Raw genomic sequence first — 27,893 nt, 5'->3', positions numbered from 1 at the left:
AGCCATGTAACACTGGGGGTATATGACAAAAATAAAGAAAGTCTGAGCAGAAAATGGAATAAATATTCACAAAGTGGCTACAAAACATGCAGGTGCAGCATGATCTAATGATCTGACTCTGGCTGATGGTTCAAACAGGAGAAATGTAGACTGGCAGTATCATGAGCTCTTCTGTGATATTCTGATTGTGACTGCCTTGATTTCAGTGTACTCCTGCAGTGCATATTCCCCCCTGAAATAAGAAAAACAAGCACTACTGATTAAAAAGAGAACGAGTTTACTAGTCAAGTTGCAGTGCATTGTTACAAAGTCTCAAAGCAACGATTACGTAGTTGTTTGATGGACATTAATGCAGCAAATGTAAAGGTTAATTTCCTTAGATTTCAAAATGGCAACACTCACAGTTCTCTCCCATTCCCAGACATCTTGAAGCCACCGAATGGACACTGAATACTCATGGCATTGTAGCAGTTCACCCTAGAATTAAAGCAGCATTAGTTTCACCTTATTCCTTAAAAACAGGCATACAATAGTAGTAGCTGCACTATTCCAAAGTCTAATGGGACTTTAAGAGAGGCTTCAGTTATCATGCTCTGTGCAAAGGATGTGATCCATACCAGACCATGCCGGCTTGCAGAGCAGAGGAGACTGTAAGGGCTTTGTTGATGTCATTAGTGAAGACTCCTGCTGCCAACCCGTATTGTGTGGCATTGGCTCTCTGGATGACTTCACTGATGCTGTGGAAACACATAATCTGCTGCACCGGGCCAAATATCTGCAAGAGGATGGTAGAGAAATCTTACAAAAGGAAAAAAATGAGCAGTAGAATTAGACCACGTATTTTAATATGTGCTCCACCGTTGGGGGTGTGAGTACCTCTTCTTTAGCGATACGCATATGGTCTCTGACATTTGAGAACACGGTGGGTTTGATGAAAAGTCCCTGCTGACCCCCTGGAGAGCCACCGCACTCCAGAGTTGCACCTTCTCTCTTCCCGCTTTCTATTAGCTCCATTATCTTATTAAACTGCTTCTGGTCGATCTGACGAAAAAAATAAACAAAGCTCATATTATTCTGACCTGTCTGACTTGTTAGTTGGTAACAGTATTCAGGCCACAGTATACCTGTGGTCCCTGGTCCACGCCTGGCAAGAGTGGGTTTCCCAGGACTTTGGATGTGGCTTTCTCTACACTGCGGCGGACAAATTCCTCGTAGATTGGTTCCTCTACAAACACCCTGGATCCTGCCAGACAGCACTGGCCCTGATTGAAGAACAGACCACTGTGTGCCTGCTCCACTGCGTACTCTACTGCAAGACATATACACAGAAAAGCCACCTTTAACTGCTGGTAGTTGGCAGATTTCTTTTTAACAACAGATGCCCTTCGTGAAACGACCCCAAAGGGATTCTTCTACTCCCAGGTTCAAAGGAGGGATCATTCACTTGTTAGGGAAAACCACTACAGTAAGATAATACTACTACAAGATATATCATATATATCAAATCTAAAAGAAAGATTTATACACCACAAGTGTGACTTAATATGGTGCTGCACTTTATTTGTTCAATTCAGAAATGGTTAGACATGGTAAAGGTATAAAAGAATATGACATTTAAAGAGAGAAATGTGACGTAATCAAGTGAAAAAAAGGTCCCACTCACAGTCACAGTCTGCAAAGACAATATTGGGATTTTTTCCACCAAGTTCCAGTGTGACTCTCTTCAGGTTGCTTTCACCTGCAGCCTTCTGGATAAGTTTTCCAACCTGGCAACCAGTGACAACCATGTGAGCCGCATGGTTACAGTAAAGGAGTTCATTTGTACATGAGTGAAATGCACAAAAACAGAAGAGAGCAAGCTGTTCACACAGACACACTGTGCTGAGATTTATACTAACAGCAGTAGATCCGGTAAAGGCTACTTTGTCTATATCCATGTGGTGAGAAATGGCACAGCCTGCTGTCTGACCATAACCAGGCAACACATTCACCACTCCAGGAGGAAACCCAGCCTGAACACAGAGAGTTGAAAAGAGAGCCACTCAGTCATCTTCTTTCAGTAAGAAATGGACTTGCGTCAGTTTTTGCATTTATATAATTGCATATAATTGTTGTGGGTGATTAGTAATTTGAATCTAACTACCTCTTTGATGAGTGCAGCCATATGCAGAGCTGATAAAGGGGTCTGTTCAGCTGGCTTGATGACTACAGTGTTCCCACAGCACAGAGCAGGAGCAATCTTCCACACGAACATCATCAGCGGGAAGTTCCACTAAATGCCAAAGTGCAAACTCAATTTCCAGTTTTCGCTTCATAAGACTTTTTGGTTTAAAAGATTTATGGGATAATGAATGTGACACAATCAGAACCAATCAACAAATTATCTGAGGTTCAGCTAAAAAACAAGTTAAAACATTTTTTCACCACATTCAGGACCATTACTTTACTCACAGCTGGCTGAATGTAAACACTGAAAAAACACAAAAACTTGGTAACATAAAAGTTGAATATTTGCCATCCTTTAGTGTTTATTTCACTTACAGGAATGATCTGACCACATACTCCAATGGGCTCATGCCGTGTGTAGGTAAAATATTCTCCATCTAAAAAACCAAAAAAGAAAAAACACACACAGTTCATTTATTATAGCACTGAATGCATCCAGTTTTTGTTGTGCTGATGGTTTCAAATATGGAAACACGTGTAACATCTGATCTAAATCAAAAAAATGAATTTAACTCACCTACGGGGATGGTTTTTCCGTGAATCTTGTCTGCCCAGCCGCTGTAATATCTCAAGGTCTTGATTGTAGCCATCAGATCTACAAAATATGCCACGAGGAAAACTTTGCCACAGTTTAGAGCTTCTAGTGTCTGGAAAACAAGCAAAAAAGCACACACAGCGTCATAATAATCCAGTCGTGATGTTTTGTGGAGCAACATTTACTGATGATTTACTTCAGGTACGTGTATGTGTATTTCTCACTGCTAGCAAGAGCCGGTCTCGCTCCACCAAGTCGGCAAGTCTGTTAAGTAAATGGCCTCGGTCTGAGGCATCCATGGATCTCCATGGTGATCCCATCTGGAAAGCAGCTCTGGCACTCCTCACTGCCTTGTCTACATCATCCTGTTATTAGCACACGTTAAGGAGGTTACCACCACAATCACGCCAGATCAAGTTTATGTGTTTACTTGAAAAATTTGCTTTAAGGAGATCCCCAATCTACACAGCATACAACACGTTGGACATTGTACAAAAAAGTGCTCACAATGTAAGTCATAATAATGCTCCATAAACATTACAATTCAAAAAATTTTCTTGTAAAGCTTTAAAAAAGCACATCTAACTTACTAGCGACGTGTAAAATACTCACTGAGTCAGCCTCCTCCACTTCACACAGCAGCTTCTCGGTGGTGGGATTATACACAGGAATCTTTCTGCCACTGCATGACTCATGCCACTCGTTACCGATGAACACCTGATGGTGAAAGAGAGACAAAGATTGTGTGATGTATCCCCCTCACTCTTTGACAGTGTAGGGTATCATCTCTGAATGCTGTTCCAGGTAATTACTGTATCCCAACTGATAAAGGACTGGTAAATATTTCCTATATTCAAATTATTTCATCTTATAAATATACTTTGCTTCTTGGCTTGCAGCTTACCTTAGTGTAAACAATTTGGGGATTTGCAATTGGAGTGGGCAGTGCATTTGTCTCCAATCCATCTGCATTCTGGGAATTGTGGTCCTGGTGGTTGAACCCATTGCCAGACTGATGTTCATAACCATTGGCTGGCTGGGAGCTCAAGCTGTAATTTTTTCTCTCTGAAAAAACCAAAAAACAGAAATGGAACACAATGTTGTTCAAGTCTCTTTGTCTGATTAGGTGTGTGAATACACAGATAGATACACACACACGTGATTGCGAAAGCTAACATTTGGGTCACTGAGTGAGGATAGTAACCCTGTGCACACGATGCTATCCCAATCCAGTGGAGTAAATAGAAACTGTGCCAAATTAGTTATTGGCATTGTCAGCTTTTTTTAAACCGGACGGTCAAGGGTCATGACCACGCACTGGCATGGTTTGCTGGCTCAGAAGAATGGACTAGACCTTAATTAAACTGAGAGAATCTGAGAACATCAAGTGCTGTGCCAGGGCAAAATATGAGCAGAGGTGCATTTCACTGTAATTGCTGAAAACCCGATCATGCATGGGCTCATATGGAAGAAACAAGTTTAATTAAGGCATTGTGGATTTCTGTGTTGGATAAAAGACAGTTTGAATATGTTACTATATCACTTGTATACTTTTGTAGAGAAGCCAGACAATAGATTATGTATACATAACTATGTGTCGATATAGCACTTATAAACTTTTAAATCTGGCAAATTAAGCCTATTACTTTTAAACATTTATGTCTATCACCTGACAGTCTTAGCTTCAATCTTATAAACAATATTAGGATCAGTTTTTTTGAATAATAATAATAATTATTATTATTATTATTATTATTATTTTTTTTTATTATAAAAGCACTCTTATCTGGTCTTTCAACAAACATTAGAAAATGGTTGTGGAATTACATTACGTAAACATAAAAAATTGTGCTACCTGTGGGTGATGCTGATGCAGTTTCCCCCGACTGGTGTATTCCCACTCCGATCACAGGCATGTTGCAGCTGCTCTCTCCTTCCTCTCGGTGTCAGCTGACCGGAGAGTCTCCGAGCTTCTTTATATACTTTCAGCTCTCAGCGTCAGAAAGCAGAAATGTGCAGGATTGCGCGCTGTCACAGAAGGATTTCTCCTGGGTCATTTGAGGGTCTGCCTGCACGTGCAAATAACCATTAAGATGGACCCAATCCCAGTTTACCTCATGTGTCCCGGGAGGCGGCAAGCTCACTAATCATCTGACGTGACAATGGAAGTACAGTATGGTTAGACACATTTTTAATTATTAGCCATTTTTGTAATCAGCGGGATTCACCTCCAAGTCAACAAGCATAATTGGGAAGATGTTTGCTTTGATAAGGGGCCTCCTGCTGCTTCACTGTCTCCCAGGAACAATGTGATCACATAATTTTGTCTGGTGTGCCCATTTTCTGTCTCGATATACACACATCCTTTTGAGAATTATCTCCTTTGACAACACAACCTGATTTAACCCTCATTAAACAAAGAGAAGATTTGTAGAGCTGCATCTAGGGAGTGTTGAAAACATAGTGAAAACCATCCTCCCATACTAATGCGTTCACCTCTTATTCGTCACACACTTGACTTGAAGCCTTTTTCTATGAAAGAGTTTGGACTGGAAATACAGCACACTGTAAATAAGTAACCTAGATTCTGTTGATCTACTTATCTCCAAAGGGTTTGTTCCTCATTAGGGAAGCACATAGTCAATGTTGATCAACACATACTCAATCCTAGTGTCAGGTGGGGTCTGCATAGGTTAGCTATACATTGAGCATGTACACAAACTCAGACGTTTTGAATGGAGTATTAGATCTGTAACTCTGGCCTTGTTTTAATGTTCGAACATATGCAGCACAATTGCTTCATAGAAATTCTACCATCCAGAGAGTCAGTGTGTGTCTGCCAGAGTTAAGGACAAAACTGGACTGCCTCTGTCTACACAGGATGTGGATCACCAGGTCAAAGGAGCTGTCGGTCGGCCTCAGAGCCCCGTGTGTCCCACAGCTGAACTTGACCTAAATTGACAGTTTGATAGAGGGCAAGAAAAAAGAAAGGGAATAAAAAATGGAAAGTAGGAGATGGTGAAAGAACTGGAGACAGTGCAGTCATACACGGGGTGGCTGTAGCTCAGGTGGCAGAGCAGGTCAGCCCCTAATCAGAAGGTCGGTGGTTCGATCCCAGGCTGTCTCCTGGCTGCATGCCAAATGTCCTTGGGCAAGATACTAACCCCATGTTTGCCTACTGGTGGTGTCCGGCAGCCTCTGTCAGTGCGCCCCAGGGCACCTGTGGCTACAATGTAGCTTGCCATTGCCAGTGTGTGAATGACTGAATGTAGTGTAAAGCGCTTTGGGGTCCTTAGGGACTGAGTAAAGCGCCATTTACATTTTTACCATAACAAGGAATGGAAGAATGAGAGAAAAGGTGAGTGAGCAGACACTGGAATTAGTTAGGGCTATTTATTAGTCGAATTATTAAATATTAAATATTAAAAATTAAATATTAGTCAGAGTAGAAATGAAAAAAATGAGAGGTAGAGGAATGCAAAGACTTGTGTTTGTAATTTACTGCATTGTTCTGAAATCAGGTGAATATGTCATTCTCTTAGGATTAGTAAATATTCCCAACATGAAGCACTAATGATTTAATCCACAGCCTAAATATATGCAGCTACATGTAGTAAGCAGCAATGATTTGGGAATGCATGTCACTGGACAATCAGATGGAGAGCGCTCCCTTGTGACACATTACAGAAATTACATTGTTCATACCAGGGGTCCAGTGCAGGCAGATCACATAGTGTCATAACTCATTGTCAGTAAAAGTCTGGAATTTGCACTTCAAAGGTTTTACTGCTCACGTCAGTGTATAAAAACAACACATGTCGTATGGGATATTGCAACCCCCACATGGCCTAGGTGAAGACACTTCTCACTCCTTTAATAATGCAGATGACCAGTGATGACATAAACACAGTGAAGTACATGTCCTCTTCTATTTCTATTACCTATGGCATGCCACAAGGTTCTGTTTTAGGGCCCTTTCTGTTATATCTGATGGCTCTTCAGCACATTTTGAACATCTTTGAGGACATTTTTTTAATCACTGCTACATTCAGATGACATTCAGTTATATATCTCTTTTAGGTCCCAAGATAATTCTTAGCTACAGATCCTACATAGGTGCTCCGACTTAACGAAGGAAAAGCAGAAGTCCTTATTTGTCCCCTGACAGATTTAAGTCTAAGATAATGGAAACTCGGTCCTTGTGCCACATTTGCTAAATCTTCTCTCTGGAACTTTTGTCACGGTTGCAGCGGCAGACATGTGGAGTGGTGAACGAGAGACCTAAAAGCCAGGCACTGGCTTTGATGTGAGTGAACTTTATTTTCAAAATGGTGAGAATACAGACTGAGTGGACATGGGAACAACAGAAACTAAGATAAACCTAAACTGGGAAAAACTTACTAAACAAACCTGAAACCATGACTCACAGAAGAAAATGCAGAAAGTCACGCAGAATGATATGCAGGATAACACACAGTGCGAAACACGGGATAACACGCGACATGACACGGACATGGCAACAGGGAGGGAACACAGAGACGTAGGACCAGGGCAGGCACAGAGACACTGAACAGGAGGAGCTCAGAATACAAAACAGAAAACAAACCATAAGAACAAAAAAATCTTAACAAGAATTAACCTGAAACATAAGATAATAATCAAAACCACTGAGTCCACAGACTCAGGGCCATGACAACCTTGGCGTAACCTTTGCATGTTGGACGTTCATGTCAAATCGCTTGCTTGTATTACTTAAGAAATATTTCCAAGTAAAGTCTCATTGTGTCACACTCTGAACTGGAAACTGTTATTCATGCATTTATTTCATCATGTATGAAATATTGTGATTCATTGTTTGCTTGTCAGAGCAAGTGAACAATGAATTACTGAACTTGAAATCTGTGGACTCAGTGATCGCCTTCATAAAACAGCTAAAACCTCATGTTTTTACACTTGCATGTGGTTAACCTTTGTTTCTATTCTCTGGTATTTTGTTATAAAGAATTCTGTAGTTTTTGTGTAAAAATGTGCTATGCAAATACGTTCTTACATGTGAGTCCACGCCAGCACATGACCTTCACAATCTGTTCCCATGTTTTAAGGTCTTCCCCTCATCAAGAACACCTCAGCTAAGTCGGGCTTGTGAGCTGTTGCTTGTTAGCTTTGTTGTCTACCAGCTTAAAGTTAGCTTATATGACCCTGTTGTTGTCAGTTATAAGACTGTAGGTGATGAATATGCTGTCTGTGACGCCCAAATTTTGAGGTTTTTTTTGTTTGTTTGTTTTTTGTTTTTGTTACAGTTTATAAGCTTTCTGGATGGTGGATAGTACTTGGACCTGACACCACTAAAAAGTCTGGCTTGATTAATTTACTAACTCTGGAGCCATCCATGGCAGCTTATCTAGCACAAGGTGTGCACAGCATTGTATGTTTTATTGAAGCTTGCTTCTGCCACTGAAAAAAACTTTTTGTTGGCCTGGAATAACATTATTTTCCCTCAAGAGGGCAGTGTCATCTGCCACTGGGGAGATGACACTGCTCTCTTGTGAGACAGGAACCAATCTCTCAGTCAGCGAAACTAGTTGGCTCACTCACCTCCAGGCCTCTGGAGAGAATGTGTATTAAATATTTCTTAGGTAACTGCAGCAACTGTTCAGGTTTTGTCGCTTCAGTGCCCAAACAAAGGTGGTTCAAGGTCACTGGGTAAATGTTAATGCTGCATACATTAAAGAAAGCATCCTGCATTTGCCTAACTCAAAAAAGATCTGAGACCTTGGGTAGAGACACGCATCCCTGGGAGTGTTGCGTCAAGAAATGGTGTATAATAAAATCAAAGAGAACAGGAAACACAAGGGACATTACCATCAGGGATACCAGAAGGGGACAGTAGAAGATTAACCTGGGGGTGCTTTCTCAGTTTGGTATTTTCTGCAAAGTTAACAAAACTTTCTTTTTATTTTCTACCGGATTCTATACATGCAGTTTTTATGTCACAGAAATGAATGTTGAGGCTCTCTACCCATTCTTTGGGACACAGGCTTTAAAATAACTTCACAAATAACTGTCCAGAGGCGTTGGCAGGATGGCTGCTAGGTAGTTTGTGCCAACAGATTCTGAGAGACCCATTGCTACCAGTTGTGGTTCCAGGTCAAACAAGGTCATTTCCTTTTAGCAGAACTTCGGACTCACTTCTCTTGCTTGTGTTCAGTCACCTTTGCATAGTAACCTGGAAGCTTCTGCAGCTGTTCAAATTCTCAAAAAGCTGCTCCAGCACCTCCTTTATTACTTCCTTCAGCAACAGAACTGGACTATCCTTTGTGAAAGGGAAGGAGAAAAATAAATGAGTATAACTGATGAGTGATGCAGCTTATCCATCTTATTAGTGTAATTTTACAATTTTGTGCCATCCATCCTCCTGCCTGTAACCTGGAAATCAATCTAAGTGCGCCATCTTGGAGCAGGTCCGTTACTAAAATGTATCTGGAGGACAGTGGAGGGGGAGAGTGGAGGTAGGGGAGCTGTAATACATACTTTGCAGAAAAGATTAAAAGGATCAACAAATCTTGAGATCCTTTATGTTTGTAGATTATTTTAGTTCAGCTGTGTTCAATGTTCAGCTGTCTGATCATATCAGTTTTGTATTTCATCAAACTGTTATATTTATCTGAAATCTGAGGTCATCAAATTCAGTAGCAGGCGGTTATAGCAAACCATAATTCTTATACTATAAGCAAAATATCTGTTACCCCCCACTCCTTTCACTGCATGCCTCTTCCTCAGCTCCTCGGCCTGTATCTATTGTGGGAGGGATTAAAACGCAAAAGAAAGTAGGATGTACAAACTGAGAGATGAGGAGGGGGACGCTTCTCTGAGTAAATGTGCAGCAGCTGCTTGAGGAAACACTGTAAATAAACTGCAGGGCGAGAGCAGTCCCGGTGGCCCGTGCATAGGAGAGAAATAAAGGTGGGTACAGCCGTTATTGATTGCTTCCAAGAAGTGCAGGGGGGAGAGGGGTGGGCCTTGTCCAAGTTTGGACCTGAGGATATAAAAGAAATGTGAACGTATAGATTCAAAATGCTCAAACACTCTTGCAGCTTCTGAACGCAGAGACCGGTTAATAGCAACCGCTCTCAAAGATGCGTAAGGTCGTTAGCTATATATGCGTATGCGCACCACAGTCAAGCTTACATTTGAGGGTAGCCTGTACGTACTTTCCACCCTGTGACCACCAACAACAAGCACCTTCACTGAGTGCTCCAAAGCTCCCCTCCCAGAGAGGGGCGTCCACTCTATAGCCTATCAGGGCGCTCGGGCTTTGATAGAAGTACTGATGTCACATAATCAAGCCCCGGGCTTCTGAGTGAATTTTCAGGAATAAGTAAATAAATAAACGAATAACTCCCAGCAGAGGTTGGTCGTTGTTCGTCACTGAGTTTCTAAATTTCAACGAGAAGCTAATTTAATTTACGAGAGCCTAAACTATCCCCACAGTGGCCTCCAGCAGTCTGCTCTCATCGACACTGTGCTTCTTGTCCTTTCAAGAAGTGGATGGCAATTATTAGTGGCTCCACTGACTCTATATAAAACATGGACGTAGCCACTGTGCCGTCACTCATTCCTTATGGAAACAGTAGTAATAAAAAGAAAAAGAAAAAAAAGCTTGTTTTAGATTCTTTGCCACTGTGTTGTTCTATGTTCAGGTTCGGGGTTTCTCTCCATTATTGTGGGGTCTTTAACTTTAAATAATAAAGTGCTTTGAGATTTTGTGATTTTGGTGCTATATAAAAAAAGAAATTGTTTTGAACTGAATTATGAAATCTACTTAAATATGAACACCCTTTTCTAAGGCGCTTTCCCAAAGTTGCAAATTGTTTTACAGCTTCATAAAAAGTAGATTTGAATAAAGCAGTGTTGTGTTTAGGCATCAGCCATTAGTTTAACGCATTTTAAAAGGTTAAAACAAGTTATGGCAAAGATGGAAAAGCAGTAGTTTCTGATGACTGACGTCACTTGTCGTCAGTTGTGTTCGTCATTTGTTTTTGTTAATGGTCAGATGCTTTTTTTCTTTATATCGTGAGACAAGAAATGATGGTCCAGTGTATCCTATGTGAGAGAAAGTAATAAAGGGAACACTGAAGTGGCTTTCCTCAACATTTAGACGGAATTTAACCAAGAATTGGTGTATCAGCAAACTTAGCGGGCTGAATAAAATACACAGACCCACATATCCGGTATTTATTGTGTGCTATGGACTACTTTAAATCAAAATTGTTGAAAAGAAACTGGCAGCTCAAACATGTGATCCATTTCAGTGATTCAAATTAGCAGAGATGAGGACTGGCATGTAGCGACTAGCTGCTAGACTGTAAACAATCTTTTTAATGATATAAAGTTAACATTTTTACACTGGACTGTATGGGGACTGACTGGATTGAAGGCGCCTGTGTGATGGTGTGGCAGTGAGTGGGGAGGGCTAGACTTCTGGAAGCCATTTGGAGTTGCTAAATACTTTCCTAGCTCAAAATAGTTTTTTTGGGTGGTCCAGCATGTTCTGACCAGGCAGCACATAAACAGGCAGGGTGGGATACAGTCATTTCCCATTGTTAAGCTGTTTCGCTCAATGCTGCTGTGTTGCAGTCTTCATTTCCTGCCTATCAGACAGGAACACGCAGGGTAGCCTAAATCTCTCATTTTCTCCACTTATAAGTGAATGAAGAACTGTTGGCGTGGGTCAGGTATCGGATCCTTTTGGCAGGGTTGAAATCCATCTCTTTGTCAAGTCAAGTCAAGTCAAGTTTATTTATAAAGCACATTTAAAAACAACCAAGGCTGACCAAAGTGCTGTACAATAAAATACAAATATAAAATACAATAAAACACAAGTACATAAAACACCTCAATGATAAAACAATAAGTTAATACAGTAAGTTAAACCTTGCTAAAAGCCAATGAGAAGAGGTGAGTTTTAAGAGCAGTTTTAAAAGTTCCTAGGCTTGTGGAGAATCTGATGTGAGGAGGTAAACTGTTCCACAGTCTGGGTGCAGCCACAGCAAAAGCCCTCTCTCCCCTAGTCTTTAATCTGTACCTGGGAACATCTAAAAGCATCAGGTCTGCTGACCTCAAAGATCTCCTGGGGCGGTAAATGCTAAGAAGCTCTGCCAGGTAAGGAGGTGCAGTACCATTAAGAACCTTAAAAACCAGCAGTAAAATTTTAAAATCAATCCTAAAAGCAACTGGGAGCCAGTGGAGAGAGCAGAGGACCGGAGTGATGTGGTCTCTCTCTTTGCTTTCAGGGCAATCACCCATTACACCGCGTCTCGTTTCTTTGACAGAGGATTGGAATACATGCAGTTGCACATGGATTTCCTAATACACTCCATACATTTCATTTCACTCTCATACTACTGGTTCTGAAGAGCAGTGATCCTCAATCTGGTGGCTCCTTGTTGATGATGAAATTCTGTTATGTCCAGATAATCGGTCCACAGGCAGCGGGGCCCTAATTTGTCCTCTCAAGAGTGTGGGGAGGTTCAAAATTAATAGCTGAAACTTTTCCCCCTTAGTCTGGCAGTTTATTTTCCAGTCTACAGCCTAAAACATCAAGAGAGAACTGAATCATGCACAGCGAAGACATAAGTAGTCCGATTTTAGCTGAAGAGGCAGTGCAGTATTAAATTATAAACAAATCATCCAACTAACAACTAACATTGTTTCTATAAGTGTTAAGTTTTTATTTAAAAGCATCTCTGGTGGTCAGGGCCAGGAAGCTGGTAATAATACCACATAATGAGTTTGAAAAACATTTTTAGCCTTTGCACTGCATCACACAGTCTCCATGTATGAAGTGCTTTGGTTGCTCCAGTGGAGTAGGAAATGCGCTATATAAAAACCATTTACAATTTACCTTTGCTAGTCAAGGTAAGAACTGGCGAGGAGGAGCCCATGCTGTGTAAGGTTCCAGTCTGTGGTTAAATTGGCTGATGCAGTCCTCTGGCTGGCTCAGTCGGACTCATCCAAAACCCTGAGCCAAGTTTCTCACTATGTGTGCCTCTCTTTTGTGAATGGGCGGCAGCTCCCTCTGCAGGGGGCCTGGCTGCTGTTGCTGCATGGGACATCCCGTAATGCAAGCCACTCTCATCACAAGTTCCCAAGGGTCAGACCTCAAACGTCTGACTACCTAATATTTTGGTGTCTGCTCTTTGCTGTCTAAATTGAGCTGTAAATTTTTTTCTCTGCCAAGTTTCCGAGGGCACTGTATGGTGAGTTTATCTTACTGTATGGCTTTCTTATCATTTCTTTATTTTTTTTATATTCTTTCCTTGTTTGGTTTTTACAGGACACAGTATGAGGCACATTTTCTTTTCTTTTAATGAAGATCTGTTTTCTCCCTTTCAAGGATAAATCTGTTTTTTTTTTGTTTTGTTTCTTCACTTTCACCTTTATCTCTCTTATCTCTCAGTATTTCTACTTGCAACATGAGGCCGCTGCTGTTTGGGATTCTGCCAATCAAGGAGAACTTATTTGGCTCTCTATCTAGTGTAACTGTTGCACTCTGTCTTTTAACCCTCCTCCTGATGGTTATCTGGGGTCGAAAGAGTAAGAGATCCCTCTTCCACTTCCATCTTGACTCCCAGCTGGACCACACAAAATACCCCCCACCTCCTGGCCCCAAACCGTGGCCCCTTGTCGGGAATCTGCTCCAGGTCGGGGATCAGATTCATCTCTCTCTAACTGGGTTGAGGCTTCAGTATGGAGACATCTTCAAGGTACATATAGTTATATATAGTTTTTGTATTATTAGTTTCAGATCAACAGAGTGAGCATGAGTTAATTTATCTGTTTGTGTCATGAATCCAGCTCCGCCTTGGCTCTTTGACTGTTGTCGTTCTGAGTGGGTACAACACCATCAGGCAGGCTCTGGTTCGACACGGGGAAGCTTTTGCGGGGCGACCTAACCTTTTCATCTTCTCTGCTATAGCCAATGGGAGCAGCATGACTTTCAATGAGAACTACGGGCCTGTGTGGCTGCTCCATAAGAAGCTGTGTAAGAATGCCCTCCGGTCTTTCTCCCAGGCTGAGCCAAGGGGTTTTGGTGCCACCTGCCTCTTAGAGGAGCACATATGTGCAGAGGCTGCAGGGATGGTGCAGGTGATTCGAGAAAAAGCTGCTAAAGAGGAAACGGAGGGTATAGACCCAGCGACGACCTTGGTAACCTCAGTGGCAAATGTCGTTTGTGCGCTCTGTTTTGGGAAACGGTATGACTACAGTGATAAGGAGTTTCTCACTATTGTTGATGTCAACAACGAGGTCCTGAAGCTCTTTGCAGCGGGGAACCAGGCTGATTTCTTCCCCGTGTTTCGCTACTTTCCGAGTCCATCTCTGAGAAAGATAGTCCAGTACGTTCGCAGGATGAACAGATTCATGGAGCAGAACATTGAGGAACACATTGACACCTTTGATAAGGTAATTAAGTATGCAGACTTACATGTAGGCAAGAATTTAGTTTGAATGGGGAAAAATGACAGTACAATCTGTGCCATATAATCACTGTTTACTTAAGTTGTCTTTATTTCATTTTTGTACATGACTTACTGACATAAACTTCAGTTTCATAATAATCAGCAACCAGGCTTCTTAATGATTTGTGAATATTGCAATTTATTAATGTATTTTTTATATTATCTTAACTTTAACTGATCTTTTGCACAGTGACCTTTAATAGATGTCGCCACAGCCTTATGTTGTAAATAATGTGTCTGTTGGTGTTGTTTTCTTTAGATCTGTGCCACTAATTTGCATCCCGGCTCTTTAATCTGACATTGAACTCATACATTGGTAGCTATGATCGTAACTGTAGCCAAAAAAATAACTAACAAGTTCCATGTGATGGACCTTTTTTGTTCTTGTGCAGAGATGGCTAAAATGTTCGCACGCACTCTAATTAGGAATTAGCAACTCTACTGGAAGACACGCGTCTTACCACAATTGATTACTGTCCCTTCCCTAATTACTTTTAAGGTTTAAAGCAAGCTGGCAGTTAAAGTAGATAACTTTATATTTGAGCAGTGACAGCTGCTTGATGTTAGAAGGAGTAAAGTTATCTGTGTTTGCAGAACCGTATCCGGGACATTACAGACGCTCTAATTGCACTTTGTGAAGAAAGAGAAGAAAGCAAAGATACTTCGATGCTCTCTAACGACCAGATCATTCACACTGTCATAGACATCTTTGGAGCAGGTTAGGCAAACAACAAATTTCACATTATGATGCTTTTACGCTTGTATTATGCCAGTAATAAATCCTAATGGTGATAATGAATTTCCCCCCTTTTTTGTGGTTTTCCAAAGGATTCGACACCATCATCGCTGGTTTGCAGTGGAGCCTGTTGTACCTCATCAAGTTTCCTGACATCCAGGATAAAATACACCAGGAAATAGGTGATGCCTTATGCTCCAATAAAACAAACTCATATGCTGTACAGTGTGCTCGGTTCTTCACCAAAGTCACCCATTGTTAGAAACTGGCAAATACACAGCTTACAGAGAATTCAGGGTATGCTAAATAGGAAAGTCCTCTCTTGTTCCTGCTCTGATGACGGACTCATAATCATTCTGTTTCTCATAGACCAAAAATTGGAGGTTGCTCCTTAATTGTTTTGAGTCCCACATCACTGATGAGTATAAGTCAGTAGTAAATGTAGTTCTTATCTATTAAAATATTCACCACAAATGGGATTCACACAGTTTACAAGAAACGGGTGGAAGTGCACCTCTCATTAGCAGCTATGCACAGGCCATACATGAGCATGCAGCCGTCTGTGATGTCTGCAGTATCAGGGAGAATCCTTATTAAAAAGACTGAACAACGGCCAACCGGAGCACGCTTTCTGGAGAGACAGAATCGGACCAGAGAAACTCACAAAAGATCAGTCCAATTTGCTGACGCTTTTTGAAGTGGGCTCAGAGAACTGGTGCTGTCTGTTCTGAGGCACGTTGTATTTTCACAGAGGGCGAGATGAAGCGAGAGAGAGACAGAGAGAACTAAGAGGAGGCAGGATGAATCAGAACAGGAGAGGGGTTAGAGAGTTCCCGGGAGACACAAAGGCGCTGACACGCAAGGCAGTGAACAGACATAGTCTGACATTATTCCCCTTTTCATCTCTTACATTTCATTTAATTAAGAGGCTTTTATTCTGTTGTTTACAGTACTGGAAGCCTTATTAGTGGAGCAATATTTATAAAGTAATCTAAAGGATCAGCATATTTTAAATTGTAATTTTTTATGATGCACATGTGCATAAAGTTTTTACAAACTGAAAGAAAGCAAACCACAGCCTGGAAATCAGTTTATGTTAAGTTTAGATTAAAAACAAAACAAAAAAAGACATATTAGCAGTGTTGGGGAGTAACGGAATACATGTACTGCCGTTACGTATTTAAAATACAAAATATGAGTAACTGTATTCCGTTACAGTTACCGTTTAAAAAGGTGGTATTTAGAATACAGTTACTTTGTTGAGATCCCTGTTTCATATTGTGGCGGGTCAGGACTGTTTGGGTTTTGTTTGACGGCTATATTCTGTTGTTCCAGGCGGCAGCGTTACGGTTACGGGCCATGGTTACAGGTTGACGCTCTCTCTCTGCATGTTTCCTGGGTGAGAGAGGCCTTTTTGTTGTTGTTGTGCTAAGCTAATAGGCAGAATGCTACAGGTATAGCTCTAAAGAATGTAGCATCATAGGCAGTGTAGTCTGTGCTGCAGGGAGAATGGACTGCCAAACACGTTATGTGTCTGTGAGCGAGGGAGGGAGAAAAAGGAAAAGTACGAGCTGTCATCGAGCAAAAACGGGAGCTGGAAGCATGTAAATATAATAATAACCACTGCAGCCAAGAAGAGTGCCTGACAAGCCCAGTTGTAAGTAAGCTATTAAGACTCGACTGTACACCGCGTTCGTGTTTTCCTCCAAAAACAATAAGTTTCGTTGGAGCAGCCTTTCAGCGCCTCTCTGTCTCTCGCTAGCAAAGTTGACCCAGACAACAAAGTAAAGCTATTTTTCGGCTACAAGCCGACACAGAACACACCGTATTAGCCAGAGGTCCCTTTACTACGGTTCGGAGCCGCGGACCTTCAGTAACAGTAATAAATCACAGCAATAGTACATTCACGTAGTTGTAAACAGCATGATAATATATTAAGTAATCCAAAGTATTCAGAATACGTTACTCTCATTGAGTAACGTAACGGAATACGTTACAGAATACATTTTGGGGCATGTATTCTGTAATCTGTAATGGAATACATTTTAAAAGTAACCTTCCCAACACTGCATATTAGAATACAAGAATAAAAATGAAAATAAAAATGTAAATAATGTTAACAAAATTGCAAGTTTATCACAACTTATGTCACATTTTTTTAGACCCAAAAGATGAGATACAGATTATGTTTTATTATTTATCATTATTTTTTTAAGATGAGCATATCGGCAAACAACAGCTGCCCAGGTTTTCCAACAAGGCCAAGATGCCTTTCACAGAGGCCTTCATATATGAAGTGTTTCGTCATGCTTCATATGTCCCTTTTACCATACCACACTGGTAAGACCTAAAGTTTTGACAGCAGTAAATTTGTTTTTTCAGCATGTATATATTTTTTTAATCACTTTACTCTGATTTTGTTTTCCTCTCCAGCACCACGAGAGACATCACATTTAATGGGTATTTCATTCCCAAAGACACATGCGTCTTCATTAATCAATATCAAGTCAACCATGATACGTGAGTAGCGGAAAGCAGTAAAAATCTACTTTGTCTCTTTCTTTCTATCTTTTAAACTGTGTGGATTTTTTTAACATTTTGTTTATTTGTTAAAATGTTCATTCTTTCCCAGTGATCTTTGGGGCGATCCTGAGACATTTCGTCCACAGCGTTTTTTGAATCCATGTGGACTCCTGAACAAAGAGCTGACAGAGAAGGTCCAGATCTTCGGCATGGGAAAAAGACGCTGTCTTGGCGATGAATTTGCACGTTTGGAGATGTTTGTGTTTCTTACCACGCTTCTTCATGGGCTACGTATTGAAAATGTTCCAGGGCAGAAGCTGGATCTCAGCACTGATTTTGGTCTAACTATGAAACCACGTCCGTACAGGATTACCATTTCCCAGAGATTTTAGACTGTCTGAAAACTCAAATGATGATCTTTCAGATGTTTTGGAATGTCACAGCGGAAATTAATTGTAGTTATTACTATTTTGTGCTCAGTTTGGCAAATGTGGTCAAAGCACAGACACAAAGATAAATATACACAAAGCGAACATGAGGTCATTTTACAGCATTCAGGCCATCTGCCTGCTACATTAATATCTTAAGTGACTGGTCACAGTTTAAAACGGAGGAATGAGGATGAGTGTCATTGATCAGTCCTTCAGGCCTCAAACTACATTCATGCAGGGTTCATTCCCATTTGAATTACCCCCCTCCTTCTTCTTCACACCTCTGTCATGTCCTTCTTTGCTCTTTGTCCTCCATTCATCTCCTCCTCTTAATGTAGCTTTAACTCACACCCTGTAAGCTAACTCATCTACTCTCAGTGCTGATCCCCAAATTAACCACACGTCCTTCTCTTTACCATCACTGTAACCACACACCCAGATAAGAAACAGTACCCAAAATATACGAGAGGTAAAGAGCATGAAAATGAGCAGTGTTATTTTCATAAGCTAAATGTGATGTAGTATGGCAGCAGGGTAAGCCACAATGACTTCATTAATAGTTTTGTAAATAGAAATAGAATAGACACTTTTAGCTGTTGACAAACTTTTGTTTGTGAACATTTGATGAGTGCCTTCTTTTGGAAACTATGAAGGACAGACTTCAGCTGATAGCTCTTAATGAACTGTTTCACCTGAATATTACAAGATGAATAACTTAATCTTATTGTAAATATCTGACCTCTATACGTCATGTTGAGGTAAATTAATATCACATAAAAAAAAGTGTGCTATAAAAACTGCAAACATATTAACAAATATTCAAATGATCTCAAAGCACTAATACCACTAGGTTTAAGGCGGTTATTGTTTATAATGTATGCATAAAATGTTAACTTTTGTACTATTTTTGAAAGAAAAAGTAGAGCTGATGTTGGAAATTGTTTTTTTAAAGCATATACAGCCTACAGTTAGCCTCTTTCTATAGTAATTATAGAAAGAGTAAAACTGAGTCACGTAAAACAGCTGCAGACAGTGGCTTTGTATAAAACATGCAATCTGAAAACAGTAATGTGCCTGTGCTTGTGTGGTAATGTATACTGGCTTTCTGTCTGTACCTTCACGCTGTTCTGAGTGATGATGATGGCAATGAGGCTGACTCTGAAGTGAGTAGGGGAGGACTAGCTCAGAAGGATGCCTCCAAAACACAAAAACAAAAAAGCAATCTTATCTACCTAGATAGATATGTTAAGTACAGAAAACCAAGCTATGGAAATGTATTAAGTAAAGTAGAATGCAAGCATTTTAACCCTATTTTAATTTTTTAATAGATTATTTTAATAATAAATATTAACTAAGGATACATATTAAATAATAAATATTGTTTTCGTCATAAGATCTGTGTCACAGTGCTGTATTTTTATATATAGATTTTTGTGTACAGGTGGACAAATTTTCTTTGATACATTGGCAGATTTGAACCTCTGCTACAATTCCCCTGACCTTTGAACTAAAGCTTTAATTTTACAAACTCATCGGTATAACTCTTGTCAACAACAGTGTAACATTGCGTGCTATTGCATGTCTATTCACAGCCGCTGAACTCACTGGCCACACACAAACACATGCAAACTGAATGACCTACTGATTTCTATTCACATCTTCATTTACACATGGAGCCTTTTATTGTGGGGGCCCGTTTGTATACATTCATTAAGAAACCACACGCAATCCTCAGAGCAACTGTCAGTAACTGCACTGTGATGTCTGTCCAACAAATTATGGCTAAATTATTATGTGAACATCTCTAACAATCTTTACTCATAACTTTATTTACTATTACGACGCAGAATGGTTCAAACATCTTCCTCTTCCACGCTCTGCCCAGATCTCAGTTTCATGATCACCTGGAAAAAAAATACATTCACATTATTTTATGGTTTAATTCTAAATAGAAATGTACATATTTGAATAGCTGGCTGTGAAAGTGGCATGCACCTCTTTCAGCTGGGCAATCTCTTTGCTTTCCACATTTCTCTGAGCGTTGTTGGTTATGGCCTTCACTCTTGTTGCATAACTGCAAAGTTCAGAGAGTTCAAGTGTTATTCTGTTGTGTTTTTTAGTGCTAAAACACAATAAAACACTGTTTTTTCTCTCTGTGTTACATAAGAGATGTGAGCGTCTCGTCAAGATTGTATTCTGTAGGAGAGATGTTGACGATCGTCAGAGTTTTAGCATTTCCACCCAAAGAGTCTTGCATCACCTGAGAGAGATGAAACACATTTTGGTTGAACTGCTTGTCTACGTTGGAGTTCAGAATTGAAAAACTAATACTGCCTTTTTAATTTATTACTTGTGTTAGCTTGCTATTCCTGTATGGCACATGGGGCAGTTCGGCAGATAAAGCTGAGATCACATCACCCAGTGCACTCAAAGACTTGTTAATGGAGTTTGCCTCCTGCACAGAGGAGAACATGGAAGAATTTAAAGAAGTCATGACAAATCTTTCAACCACTCACTGACCCATGAAACAAGATAGGAGCAGACCTTCAGCTGGTGGTCCTTGGCACCTGTTTTGGCTGCTCGCTCACTGCCTGCCAGGTCTACAAGGCTCAGCTTCCCAGTGCTTACACTCCCATTTGTCAGATTCCTGCTCTCCACCACGATGCCAACAATAAGATGAGAGCGGGAACTCTCCACATTCATCTCTTTAAAAATGAAAAGTATACAACAGGACAAAGAAAGATGGATTTTTATATATTAAAGGTATTTTAAGAAGTGCGACTTCAGAAGATGTTGATTAATAGTCAGTCCTCAGATTCTCTCTCTCCCTATCTCTCTCTCTCTCTCTCAATCTCTCTCTCTCTCTCTCTCTCTCTCTCTCTCTATATATATATATATATATATATATAGAAAGGTTTAGCATCAGCATATTGTTGCTCTGCTGCTTTCTGCTGCTTTCCAGATCTGTAATGATGTACCTAAATGCCACCCCACTGCTATGACTGTAACTAACACGATTAATCCAAACCAATTAGCAGGACCCTATTTGAGGCTTTTGCACGGCATCGAGAGCTCACTGGTGGCAGAGATGTGTCGGTTTGCGCAGGCCTGCTGGAACAGAGCGTAGAGCTCCTGGGCACTGGAAGCCTCTTTTGTCTCTGCTCCTTGGGCGAACACAACTCCCTTTCTGTTCCTCTTGATCTCCACCCGCCTGGCCTGGCCATGGGATTGAGTGTGTACGTGGGCCTCACCAGCCTGGCTCGCAAAGAGGTCCTGCAGCCTGTCATTGTAGAGCTCCAGCATATAGGCTGAAACCTAAAAGGAAGCACAGTAACCAGGAAGAGAGGAACAAAGGGAAGCAATGTCTTTTTTCCCCCAAACATGGTTTGTTTATATGCTGGTGAAATAATGTCTGCTACCTTGAAACTGAATTTAGAGCTGTTCTCGCGCATGAGATCAAACATGGCATTGAAAGCTCTCGGGATGATCCCGGGATTCTTCTGTTCCTTGTCCCCAACCATAGTGAAGGTCTTCCCTGAGCCCGTCTGGCCATACGCAAAGACACAAACGTTGTAACCGTCGATAGCTAACTGGATCAGCCTGTGGGAAAAACATTTTCTTCAGCTGAAAGCATCAAAATATATGGAAGGCTTGATGTCAAGTTACTTCAGGAGCTACCTCACTGTTTCTACTTTTCCATCAACTCTTGAAATCTGTTTTTGAACATAATTTGCTCCCTTTCAATGCTACTAAACAGCCATAACATTACACAGCAGCAGAATCCCAAACTGAGCGAAACAGTCTACAGAGGTGGCACAGCAGCATGAGCGAATGCAACATCAGCTGTCGTCTGTGTACTGGCAATGAAGGAATTTTATTTTGTCTAACGCATAAGAGCTCCCACTCATCACAAATCCCAATTTAACCCATGCTTGAGTGCCTCCATGCAGCACATGTTAGGTAACTGTAGCTTTGGTTAGCCTGAGCTGGTACCTTAAAATAGTAGAAGCTACTTTTTAAATTCACAGAGGTTGCTATGATACAAATCTGGGACTCCCCGTGTCTGTTATGTCACAGTGAATAAACAGGGCCGGGCCCCTCACCTGCTGGTGTCATGAAACAAGTCTTCCTGAGAGGCTTCAGCACTGAACACCTTGTCAAACTGAAACTCCCTTGGTCCACGAGGGGTTTCTACGGTGACAGAGTATTCATCTATTTTTTCCACAACGATGGCGCCACCCTGCGCAGCTTCGGCTCGGCTCACAGGGCGAATCCGACAAAACACTCTAATTTTACCTGAAGAGACATGTTTTTCTTTTTAGTTTAGGTTGAAACTAAAATGCGCTACATGCAGTACAGACGCACATGCATACCTTTCATATTTTCAACCATATTGTAATATTTTTTCCTCAGGGTCCTTTCTGAAGTGTAGTTCTCAATTATTTTCTTTTTCTCTTCTTTTTCTTGCTTCAGCTTGAAAAAACCATGATGATAATGAAAGAGTTATCAAAGTGAGGAATGCATTACATAAAATCAAGTATTTACAGCACTTTGTGCTAAAACATTCTATAATCAATGTTTAGAATAACAATGGGGCTGCTTTGGTACCCTGTTGGGCTGTTGATTTATAATATAAGTGATACCTAATGAGCTGCATGTATCTGTAAAAGCTCACTGTGGACAGATTAATGCCTCTGTGGTTTCTGTAGTGTTTGGGTGGACAGATCTGACCTGATGTGGTAAAAAACTAACCTGATCCTGCAGCAATAGAAGCTGCTGACCGGCACTCTTAACTCCACCCGTGGTTTGGCTTGCCTCCTGACCCAGGATATCCTCCAGTTCTGAAACTGCACAGTCTGAGTGGAGATGGAAAATACAAGAGTGATATGTAAAAGACTAATTACTTACTACTAGTTACTAATGTATTATGACAATGAGATGTACATTTTTGTTATATAAAAGAAGTGAAGAATGTATGTGATGTAACTATATGGATTCATTTACTATTCCTGGCTGGAGCCAACATATTCAGGAAATATAAGATGTATTTACCATTCATCACAGGGCTCTCTCCATGTTTAATGCAAGCTAAAGCGATTTGACAGACCTCAATTTCCCTCACTGTTTCTTGCAATAGAGACAGATTTGACTTGTATTTCTCTGACCTGTGAAATATAAGAAAACCTTTAAAGTAAAGTGTGTAACTTAACTTAACCTGATATTTTGAAATTAAGCAGTTATTATAACCATTAAGAACCATTAAGAATCATTTTTTCCCCTTTCTTTCTTTTTGTTTGTTTGTTTGTTTTTTCAATTTCTAACCCCTCTTGGTCAGTGGCATCCTCTCTGTCATTGCTTTCTTCTTGAACATTCTTGAGTCGGTCCAGTTTGTGTCTGGCTTCGGCCAGAGCAACCCGATTGTCCTCAATCATCTGGTCTAACAGGGCTCTGGTTTCAGGCACTGCACTGCAGATTTCATGAGCCTAAAGAAAGAGAAATTGATGCAACAGCCTAAATAAATCGGGGAGGAAAAGAGATGATTTTTCTTTGATTTTGTTGCTATCAGTTGATTTTCCACATAGTTTAATATTAACTAATGTGTGAGCAGCACCTTGTGTATGACGAGGGAAAGCAGAACGCCACAGGGTGGCTGAGGCACCGGAGGGATGGGGCTTCTCTCTGCCTCCAGCAGTTCAGTGATCTCCCTCTCCCTCTGGTACAGGCTCTCCTTTAGTTCCTCTAGACGAGCTTTAGCGCCCTCCAGTGGTTGATCAGAATCACTGCAGTCCTTCATTTAAAAAGTGGGTTAGTCCACCAAACATAAATCAAAACAGAAAAAGCAACACTCTAAACTTTTCTTCTTATTGTCCTTTTCATGCTTTATCCTTTATTTAAGAAACAAGCTGTCACAACAACAAATTCAAACCCACCCTTGTCTGTTGCTGTGCTGACAGTCCTTCAATCTCCGGGTTTTCACCTTCCCCTGTGGTTTCCTGCTGCTCCTGTGTGGAGACCACCAACATTTCTTGGACTTTTCCTATTTCTTGTCGGGCCATCTGTAGCTCCTGCAATGCTGCTTAAGGCAAAATGGTATGAATAATTTGTTAGGCACAAACATTTGGTGTTTCACAGACTTTAACATCATGGCAGATAAACTCACTGGAGGCCTGCTGACTGTGCAGGGCATCCAGCCTGTTGGAGAACAGTTCCAGCATTTTGCTCTAATTGAAAGAAAAGAAGAAAATCTATGTGATTATATTGTTAAAATAGACTCAATGTTCTTCTCAAATATAGCCACAAGAGTGTGCTCTCATTCAGAAGATCGATGATTGATGTAAGAGGCCATGAAGTCTGCCAGACTGCTATGCAACCTTTTCTCTGTGCCACTGCAGGGCCTCTTCCACGCTCCTCTTCCTCTCAGCTCTATGCTCCTTCAGCAACAGCTCGTTTTGAGCTTTCAGGCTCTGCAGGAAACAGGAACACGAATGCATGTAAATATGCATCCGGCCACTCAATATTTCAGACGTGGATTACAAGGAATATGAACTGGAAAATTAAAAGTAGAAATGTACCACAACAAATTTGCAGTAATGAGCAAGATTAAAACAATAGAGGCGTTCATGTACGGCAAATAGGAGAAGGACTGCGACCTCAGCTTTAGCCTCCCAGTCTGCTTTTTTCTTCTCCACCTTCTCCTGGTAGACGTCCAGGATTTTTCGCAGAGTGTTTAACTTGTTCTGATAGTGAGATCTGATCTTCTGCACGGTACAATCCTGATGAGAGAGGACCCTTGTCAGTACTGTTTTGTTTTAGTAGACTCCCTCACACAGACACTCACACACATCATCACCTGGTTCTCCCGCATTGTCATCTGGAAGTTCTCTTCCAGCTCCTGGACCATTTCCAGATGCCTTTTACTCATGCTTTCCATGTCCTTGGCTATCTGTTTTTACAGCGCACAGTCACTAACAGATATCAGATAGACACAAAAATGCATCCTGGTATCATGATCCTGATCAAATGCCTTCGAGGGCAACAGTGGCACAATCAAGGCAGTCATGTGAGTGTGAATGAGAGCAAAACAACAGTGTCTGACAGTGTCTTCATTGTGTGTCTGCATGCCTGCAACCAGCCAAAGCACTAAGTAAAAGGTCTGAAGAAATATTTATCATCCACTGAGAAAGATGAATAAGCTACTTTGTCTGCTTTGACCATGCTAACATGCATCACAGGCTGATTGAGATTAGGATCTTAATTTTTTTTGTTTTTCTTCTTCTTTTTGCTATTTGACTTTGGAGTTGCCCAAGCAGGTCATCTGTTTCCATCTGCAAGTTCAAAGAAAGTAATTATCTCCCTTCTTACTTTGTCCCTGAATCATCCAACCTGAGCTGTCTCTCTAACACATTAATCCGTGATACCTCCACTAGTGTAAAACTGGTTCTACTTTAAATAAAACTCCACTGGTCTGCACGACTGTCCTGTGATGATCCTCATTGTTTTACCTGAGCAATGCAGAGTTCAGCAGACTCATAGGGGATGTAGACCTTGCCACCTGGTGACTGCTCAACTTGATCTGCATCACTCCTGCCTGGCAGCTGAGATTCTGATGAGCCTGCAGAAAGAGCACGCTGCAAATGACTGTTTATTACAGAGAATGGGGCTTAGTTAAAGTGATAATTAATAGCAAACCTATCTCTCTAGTGCCATGCACAAGGAGCATGATTTTAAATCTGTACACAGGTAAAGTTCTCAAAGTATACTTGGAAATCATGTTAAAATGATCACTAAGCTTGTAAAAGCAAACGCACATAGACGTAAACTAGATAGACTGCATTGATCTACCTGTCTGCCAGTTCATGTTGGGCAATCAGCATGTGGCACATAAAACTTCACTGAAACAGTTTCTAAAAAGGGATCAACAATGCAGCCATGAATAATCTGCTTGTATTCCTATGTTAACTTGTGCTCTGTTTGTCCATTTATGTATATTCTATAGATAGTCAATTTAAGGTCTGCCTAGAGAATGAATTACAAATCAAATTAGGACATGAATGCAGGGGTGTGTCGCAAGATTCACATTTTATACTCCTCCCTGTATTAAAACGAACAATAATAAAAACTAACCACACCCAAAAAGGTGTGGTGGAGTTTTCCACACTCCACCACACCCACTGTCACACTCGTCTCACGGCAGAGAAAGAAACTAAATTGCAAATTTAAAGTACTATAAAATTAACATTTCAGTATATGTTTTTGCTCTGAATCGTTGGTTCCCAACCATTTTGTCCTTTGACTCCTTAAAATGAAAGTGTTTTTTGTATTTTTCGCATGTATTTCTGTTTTTTTGTACTTTGCTGTTTTTTTTAAATTATTATTCCTGTCTCAGCATATCAGATATGATTTAGCTTTTGAGGTTTGCTGGCCTTAGTTTGGGATTTATTAAACCTAGCTAACCTAGCTAGAAATTTAATAATGTTGTGCACTATAAAACACAGTCACCATCACCAGTACTTTTATTATTGCTACTTTAAGTATTTTTTATTTTTTCGTGATTTGTCACAGACTGTTTTACATTGTTGCATTTTTTACTTTTATTTCAACGCAATTACTGTGTAAGCAGAAACTGAACACCCATACTGCAGGGGAAACACGCACACACTATAACCCCCATTTCCTCTCATACAATATCCTTTGTAGGATATTGTAGGTAGTGCACTTTTCTTTTCTTTTTCTTTTTTTTTTTACAGCACCTTGGTTGACCTCTTGTCCATTGTGTTTCCTTCGGCTGGCAGTGATCCAGCGCCTGAACGCGGCCCACCTCTTCATCCAAAGAGTTTGGGGATAAGCAACAGCTTGAACAGTTAAGCACATGTTTTTGGAGAGTTGCAATCAAAACTGAATAGATATGAAAAAGCAGAAGGCACAGGTTCTGTAAGCACATATTGTCTATTGGAAGCTTTTTTTTGTAATCCCTGTGTAAACATAAACAGTTTCCCTAACTTTTTAAGTCGCTTAAGTGAAGAAAATTGTAAATTTTCACCCAACTATCTAATTATATTTATATAATTTATATATTTATATATACAATTTTCTTTGGATACACCTTCTCATTTAATGGTTTTACTTTATTTTCATGACTCTTTACGTTACGTTTCTCACTGAAGGTACAAAACTATGAATGAACACATATGGAAATATGTAGTAAATAAAAGCATGTGAAATAACCCAAAGTTAGTTTTATAGTTTTAGAGTTTTATATTCACTCTGTGGTCCATTTCATCCCAAACCATCTCCACTGGGTTTAGGTCAGGGGACTGTGGAGGCCAAGCCATCTGGTGCAGCACCCCATCTCTCTCCTTCTTGGTCAAATAAGCCTTACACTGCCTGGAGGTGTGTTTGTCCTGCTGAAAAATAATTGATGATCCAACTAAATGCAAACTTCTGCAGGATGCAGTGGAAGCCATGCTGGTTCAGTGTGCCTTCAATTTTGAATAAATCCCCAACAGTGTCACCAGCAAATCACCACCACACTATCACACCATGCTTCATGGTGGGAACCAGAGACTATCCATTCACCTTTTCTGCCTCGCACAAAGACATGGCAGGACACTTTTCCTTAGTACTGGTTTCTTAGCAGCTATTTGACCATAAAGGCCTCATTCACACAGTCTCGTCTGAACAGTTGATGTAGAGATGTTTTGCAATTTCTGAGACTGGTAACTCGGATGAATTTAACTTCAGCAGAAGAGGTGGCCCTTGGTCTTCCTTTTTTGGGGCGGTCCTTGTGTGAGCCAGTTTTGTTGTAGCCCTTGATAGGTTTTGCAACTGCAATGGGGACACATTCAAAGTTTTAGCAATTTTCCAGACTGACCGACCTTCAGTTCTTAAAGTAATGATGGACTGTCGTTTCTCTATACTTAGCT

General features: G+C 40.7%; 3 protein-coding genes across 4 annotated transcripts; 1 reads left to right on the top strand and 2 right to left on the bottom strand.

The window, feature by feature from the left end:
• Window positions 1–22: 22 nt before the first annotated feature.
• On the bottom strand, window positions 23–4,683 carry LOC102797928 (aldehyde dehydrogenase 1A1-like). Of its 2 annotated transcripts, XM_087848687.1 has the most exons (14): window positions 4,617–4,683; window positions 3,666–3,826; window positions 3,374–3,478; window positions 2,986–3,126; window positions 2,744–2,873; window positions 2,542–2,603; window positions 2,144–2,272; window positions 1,899–2,012; window positions 1,664–1,766; window positions 1,125–1,309; window positions 877–1,041; window positions 618–775; window positions 403–477; window positions 23–232 (listed from the first exon to the last, which is right to left on the bottom strand). In XM_087848687.1, the coding sequence occupies exons 1-14, from the start codon at window positions 4,675–4,677 to the stop codon at window positions 160–162; spliced, it is 1,662 nt and encodes a 553-aa protein (XP_087704813.1). In that variant the 5' UTR covers window positions 4,678–4,683; the 3' UTR covers window positions 23–159. The 2 variants fall into 2 exon arrangements, with proteins under 2 accessions (XP_087704813.1, XP_087704812.1); XM_087848686.1 differs by having other exon boundaries at window positions 1,664–2,012.
• An 8,538-nt stretch (window positions 4,684–13,221) lies between these two features.
• cyp1d1 (cytochrome P450, family 1, subfamily D, polypeptide 1) lies at window positions 13,222–19,316 on the top strand. Its single transcript, XM_087848685.1, has 7 exons — window positions 13,222–13,527; window positions 13,619–14,224; window positions 14,875–14,998; window positions 15,109–15,198; window positions 17,233–17,356; window positions 17,450–17,536; window positions 17,649–19,316. The coding sequence occupies exons 1-7, from the start codon at window positions 13,237–13,239 to the stop codon at window positions 17,929–17,931; spliced, it is 1,605 nt and encodes a 534-aa protein (XP_087704811.1). The 5' UTR covers window positions 13,222–13,236; the 3' UTR covers window positions 17,932–19,316.
• Window positions 19,317–19,823: 507 nt separating this feature from the next.
• Window positions 19,824–26,841, bottom strand: kifl (kinesin family-like). Its single transcript, XM_035914393.2, has 20 exons — window positions 26,721–26,841; window positions 25,473–25,582; window positions 24,821–24,913; window positions 24,621–24,743; window positions 24,342–24,434; window positions 24,131–24,191; window positions 23,901–24,043; window positions 23,582–23,758; window positions 23,293–23,453; window positions 23,023–23,135; window positions 22,723–22,826; window positions 22,344–22,443; window positions 22,074–22,266; window positions 21,390–21,570; window positions 21,048–21,285; window positions 20,515–20,675; window positions 20,321–20,425; window positions 20,133–20,230; window positions 19,966–20,044; window positions 19,824–19,874 (listed from the first exon to the last, which is right to left on the bottom strand). Exons 1-20 carry the CDS (start codon window positions 26,839–26,841, stop codon window positions 19,824–19,826), a joined length of 2,505 nt encoding a protein of 834 aa, XP_035770286.2.
• Window positions 26,842–27,893: the final 1,052 nt, after the last annotated feature.

Source organism: Neolamprologus brichardi, chromosome 12, assembly GCF_056152115.1.
Source record: "Neolamprologus brichardi isolate AB-2024 chromosome 12, ASM5615211v1, whole genome shotgun sequence".
NCBI classification, from domain to species: domain Eukaryota; kingdom Metazoa; phylum Chordata; class Actinopteri; order Cichliformes; family Cichlidae; genus Neolamprologus; species Neolamprologus brichardi.
The sequence above is the reverse complement of the archived record's forward strand: the minus strand, read 5'-3'. Positions and strand labels throughout refer to the sequence as shown.

Bases quoted from the DNA above. Each gene is read 5' to 3' on its own strand.
- LOC102797928 (XM_087848686.1), bottom strand. From the start codon at position 4,677: ATGCCTGTGATCGGAGTGGGAATACACCAGTCGGGGGAAACTGCATCA. The intron at 3,127-3,373 runs GTGAGTATTTTA...TGCTAATAACAG, and splicing joins AAGTGGAGGAGGCTGACTCA to GATGATGTAGACAAGGCAGT. The intron at 233-402 runs GTGAGTGTTGCC...TTCTTATTTCAG, and splicing joins TCTGGGAATGGGAGAGAACT to GGGGGAATATGCACTGCAGG.
- cyp1d1 (XM_087848685.1), top strand. From the start codon at position 13,237: ATGAGGCCGCTGCTGTTTGGGATTCTGCCAATCAAGGAGAACTTATTT. The intron at 15,199-17,232 runs GTGATGCCTTAT...TATTTTTTTAAG, and splicing joins TAAAATACACCAGGAAATAG to ATGAGCATATCGGCAAACAA. The intron at 17,537-17,648 runs GTGAGTAGCGGA...ATTCTTTCCCAG, and splicing joins TATCAAGTCAACCATGATAC to TGATCTTTGGGGCGATCCTG.
- kifl (XM_035914393.2), bottom strand. From the start codon at position 26,841: ATGTGCTTAACTGTTCAAGCTGTTGCTTATCCCCAAACTCTTTGGATG. The intron at 22,444-22,722 runs GTTAGTTTTTTA...GGTTTTTTCAAG, and splicing joins TTCTATTGCTGCAGGATCAG to CTGAAGCAAGAAAAAGAAGA. The intron at 20,231-20,320 runs GTAATAAATTAA...CATCTCTCTCAG, and splicing joins GGAATAGCAAGCTAACACAA to GTGATGCAAGACTCTTTGGG.